General features: G+C 34.9%; 1 protein-coding gene across 1 annotated transcript; it reads left to right on the top strand.

Moving 5' to 3' along the window:
- Window positions 1-411: 411 nt before the first annotated feature.
- LOC110721694 (CO(2)-response secreted protease-like) lies at window positions 412-4,412 on the top strand. The gene is made up of 9 exons (XM_021900895.1): window positions 412-648; window positions 1,035-1,300; window positions 1,433-1,544; window positions 1,678-2,191; window positions 2,281-2,381; window positions 2,466-2,711; window positions 2,824-2,938; window positions 3,026-3,242; window positions 3,535-4,412. The coding sequence occupies exons 1-9, from the start codon at window positions 473-475 to the stop codon at window positions 4,098-4,100; spliced, it is 2,313 nt and encodes a 770-aa protein (XP_021756587.1). The 5' UTR covers window positions 412-472; the 3' UTR covers window positions 4,101-4,412.
- Window positions 4,413-5,117: the final 705 nt, after the last annotated feature.

A 5,117-nucleotide genomic window follows, 5' to 3' on the forward strand; every position in this document is an offset into this window, starting at 1 on the left:
ACAAATTTATAGCACATTGGTGCCTTTGTTCATCACCTTGCATTGATTTGTGCACACAAATTTACTTGTATATTTTATATATTATGTTTTGCATAAAATACTATGGCAGCAATATAAGTAAAGATTTAGTGTATATCTAGTTACTCAAATTACTTCAATCCTATCTTAATGAATAATCTTATCTTCATTAGCACCTTCAACCATTTCCTCCCACCACCAATAGCATTATTCACCATGTATATACAGCACCAAGATAAGTATATAATGGCGCACTTTATGTTATTACTAAGGGTCATCTAGTATTGGTGCTGTTTACGCATGCGCACTTTTTGTATGTGGCATGATCAGATCATCATGAATTCTTTCACTGCATCAGTGCAATTCTACACTATATATATGTTATGCATTAGGTGCATGAGATGAGTGCAAATATATTTCCCTAAGAAACGTAACGTTCGTTGTTTATACGAAAATGATCATGAATATATCACTTTCCTTTCTGTTTTTCTACTTTGTGTTCTTCTTGTCCTTACATTACAAAGAAAGTGATGCTACTACTGCGCCGCCTCAGAATGGCAACGTTTATATTGTGTACATGGGGGCTAACAAGAATAGCCATGATATGCTTCTTAGCTCTTTGCTAAGAAGGTATGCTACATGTATTATGCAACAGTTTAACTTTTTTTTGCACTATTTATTTGCTTATTTTGACTATACTTTTTACCAATTTATAGTATACATAGGTTAACATGTAAAATATTTTTGGATTACTCTTTATACATATTTTTATTATATTAAACTTTTATATTCTTAATAATATATAATTACAAATATTAATGGTCAAAGTTGTGCATTGGCACATGTGTCAGTGATAGTGTTACGATTATTATGAAACAGATGGAGTATTATTAACCGCATTAGATCATTTACGTACTGTATGTCGTATACTCGTATTGTACATAGCCATAGTTATTCACGAGATCAATTTAACTGTACTTAAAATTGATGGATTTATTTATGTAAAACTCTTGTAGGAATAAGAAAGCATTAGTACACAGCTACAAGAATGGGTTTTCAGGATTTGCTGCACGGTTATCAGACTCAGAGGCAAGTCAACTGAGCAAACAACCTGGAGTTGTTTCAATGTTTCCAGATCCTATGCTTCAACTCCATACAACGCGTTCATGGGATTTCTTACAGTACGAAACTTCTGTATTAATTGACTCCCAACCACGCTTTAATGCAGTTCCAGTATCAGCCTCTAAAGGATCAGATACAATTATTGGGATTTTAGACACAGGTAATTTAAATTTCTCTTATTTTCATCCTAAGAAAGTACTAAGCTAAGTTAGTTGTATATACTGCATTCAGTATTGAAATTCTTCTAGTGATTTTCATTTTTTACATTCTGATCATTTTAATTTAAGTATAGGTATCTGGCCAGAATCTGAGAGCTTTAGCGACGAAGGCATGGATCCAATTCCATCTAGATGGAAAGGGAAGTGTATGGTGGGACAAAACTTCACTACTTCAGATTGTAACAAGTAATTTTGGAACTATACATAACATATATTTTCCTGTATATTATATGTCAGATTTGTTAAAAGTTTCTTCAAGAACATTATTACAACATATAACTGTAATCTTTAGAAATCATGAGGTGTATTATATGTGTAGAAAATTGATAGGAGCAAGATACTATAAAGATGAAGATAGTAAATCACGAATGCAATCCCCTAGAGATGAATTAGGCCACGGCACACATGTAGCATCAACGGCAGCAGGTGTCTCAGTAGCAAATGCTTCATACTATGGCTTAGCTAATGGTGCAGCAAAGGGTGGATCTCCAACATCACACATAGCTATGTATCGCGTGTGCTTCTCTGACGGATGCCCTGGATCTGCTATCTTGGCTGCTTTTGATGACGCGATAGCAGATGGTGTTGATATGCTGTCCTTATCACTTGGAGCATCATCTTCATTTGCACCTGAGTTCTCCACTGATCCTATCGCTATAGGTGCATTCCATGCAGTTCAAAAGGGGATCACTGTGCTCTGCTCTGCAGGAAATGACGGCCCTTCTGCTCAATCCGTTGTCAATGTGGCTCCTTGGATCTTAACTGTTGCTGCTACTACTATAGATCGTGACCTCGAGTCTGATATTGTCTTAGGCAACAACAAAGTGATTAAGGTATTATCATTAGCTTAGTTTGTAGTATAATCTTTTCCTTTTATAACACGAATTGTGCAAAAATGACTCCTTCCTTGTTCGACTTTCAGGGTGAATCTATTAACTTCTCTGAGCTTGAAGAGTCTCCAAAATACCCACTGATATCTGGCAGTGCCGCGAAGACCAAGTCTGCAACTGAAGTTGATGCAAGGTAGAATTTTATTCATATTTTATTTTTCAGAAGTATGTGTTTTGTTATCATTTAGCATTACTAATTTTAATGTTCTATTCCCAGGAATTGCTACCCAAACTCAATTGATGCAGAGATGATAAAAGGAAAAGTAGTGCTTTGTCAGCATGCAGACAACAGTATTTACAGCCCCAGAATGAAACTAACGGGAGTCATGAAGAGTGGCGGTGTAGGAATTATAATAGTTAATGATAAAACGCGGTTGGTTGCCAGTAATTCAGGATCCTTCCCAATGACTGTCATTACCTCAAAGGATGGTGCAGAAATCCTTGCATACATCAACTCGAGTGAGTAAGATACTAAGATATACAAGTATATATTATGTCCTAGAGTGATCATGCTCATCATTCTTTCTTTCATACGTAGTATTATATGAGCTAATTGTATAAAAACTTTGTTGAAGAAATTCGGTTGCAACAATCTTAGCTACAAAAACAATCCCAACATATAAGCCAGCACCAACAGTTGCCTATTTCTCAGCAAGAGGTCCTGCAGCGGGCCTTAAAAACCTTCTCAAGGTGACCGGCCATCTTTGGTTTGGTTGAAGAACGAACATTTTCAATTTACTTGTAACTAACAAACATTTTATTCCCAACATTATGCAGCCTGATATTGCAGCACCAGGAGTAAATATCCTAGCAGCATGGATAGCTAATGACAAATCAAAAGAAACCACGCCTGAAGGAAGAGAGCCTCCTCGATTCAATCTACTCTCTGGAACTTCTATGGCTTGCCCTCATGTTGCAGGCATTGCTGCCAACATCAAATCCCAGAATCCTTCCTGGAGTCCTGCTGCAATAAGGTCTGCTATAATCACAAGTGGTAAGTGATCAAAGCATCAAAACTTAATATTTCCCGCAAATGACCTGAAGTTCGTTATCATAAATAGTCTTGCATATATCCTAATTGCTAATACTTGATAAAAGAGAAAAAAAAAATAAAATAAAAAATAAAAAAAAACCTTATTTTTAAACGGATTAATCTGCAAAACTCATTCTGAAATCTGATTTTTATTGCAACCAAGCACAGGTTGTGGAGACAGAACTTAAAATGAGAAAAAGCTATTAATTTTTTTTTTTGAGTATACTTACTGAAGGGTTTACCTTATTGACAGCAATTCAAATCAACAATTTAAAAGAGCCAATAACCACACAAACAGGAGAAAATGCCACACCATATGATTATGGGGCAGGGGAGGTAAGCCCGACAGGAGGAATACAACCCGGACTGGTTTATGACATCGACCCAGCAGACTACTTGCAGTTTCTGTGTTATTATGGATATGATATCTCCGCTATAAAGCTTATTGCAGCTGAGCTTCCAAGTGGATTTGCTTGTCCTAAAAATTCTAGCAAGGACATGATATCGAACATGAACTATCCATCAATAGCTATATCAATGAATGCTACGACAGAACCTGTTACAGTTAAGAGGACTGTCACTAATGTTGATACTGATGAAGCCACAACCTATACTGTAACGATAGATAAACCTGCAGGGCTGGAGGTAAATGTCAGTCCGAATGAACTAAAATTTACAGCAAATGCCAAGAAGTTGAATTACGAGGTCACATTTTCTCCCTCTTCTTCTGCTAAAGGAGATCTGTTTGGAGCAATCACATGGACAAACAAGAAGTACAAAGTGAGAAGTCCATTTGTTGTAAACCGAAGTGGAGTTTGATATCGGTTTTAGTACATAGATATCTCATGGTATGATAGAATATCATCCCTGATATTCTGATAACCCTATAAGTGAAGTGTTACATTATCCTTTTACAAAACAAGAAAGCTTTACCCTGGAGTAGCAGAGACAAATTGTATCAAAGTGATTAGAACATCAAGAATTTGAAACATTCTAGATGAACAATTACTTTCTGTATCAACAAAATAGTCTTGTAAAGTTTCTTTGACAATATATAATGTCAATAATTAGAACAACTAATCTTATTTATAATTTAAGAGTCATGTTAACGAGAAGCCTTTAAAACCCCAATACTAAACTCTCATGCATTTAGTTTTTTTTTATTTTTTATTTTTATTTTTTTTTTAAATCCCCAACCCTTCAATTATATGCATTTTTTTAGGGACTACCCTCCAAACATCTCTTATATATAATTTAAGAGTCATTTTAATAAGAAGCCACCAAAACCCCAATGTTAAACTCTCATGCGTTTAGGGTTTTTGGGTTGTTTTTTTTTTTCCACCACTTTATTTATTTATTTTTTTTTAACTTTTTTCCCACTACTTTATTTTTTTAACTTTTAAAAAAAACATCAATAACTACCTATCCCACTATTTTTTTAATTTTTATTATTTTTTTTTATTTTTTTTTATTTTTAAGAAAACACTACTAACATTTTCACTTTGGGTTTGTTCGGCACTAGCTTTTGAGTAGCTTATAGGTAGCTTTATGTGACCACTACTTAACAAATAATATTAGTGTTTGAAAATGTAGTGGTTGGGGTAGCTTTTAGTGGTGGAGGTAGTATAATATATGCCATGTATTAGTATGGGTATACAGTTCTTTTATCTACAATTCACCACAACACTCAAATTCCCCAACCCTTTAATTATATGCATTTTTTTAGGGACTTCCCTCCAAACACCTTCCAAATCATCAAAACAAAAACATATACAACACGCTTTTTGCGCGATTGGCCTCACTGAATAGCTGCTTGCAAAGAAACAAAGTAACTCC

The sequence above is a fragment of the Chenopodium quinoa genome, unplaced genomic scaffold (genome assembly GCF_001683475.1).
Source record: "Chenopodium quinoa cultivar QQ74 unplaced genomic scaffold, ASM168347v1, whole genome shotgun sequence".
In the NCBI taxonomy this organism is placed as follows: Eukaryota; Viridiplantae; Streptophyta; class Magnoliopsida; order Caryophyllales; family Amaranthaceae; genus Chenopodium; species Chenopodium quinoa.

What these genes read in the sequence shown, in the direction of transcription:
- LOC110721694 (XM_021900895.1), top strand. Translation starts at nt 473, where the DNA reads ATGATCATGAATATATCACTTTCCTTTCTGTTTTTCTACTTTGTGTTC. An exon ending in CTTAGCTCTTTGCTAAGAAG is followed by an intron (nt 649 to 1,034) that starts GTATGCTACATG and finishes AAACTCTTGTAG; the next exon opens with GAATAAGAAAGCATTAGTAC. An exon ending in ACTACTTCAGATTGTAACAA is followed by an intron (nt 1,545 to 1,677) that starts GTAATTTTGGAA and finishes TTATATGTGTAG; the next exon opens with AAAATTGATAGGAGCAAGAT.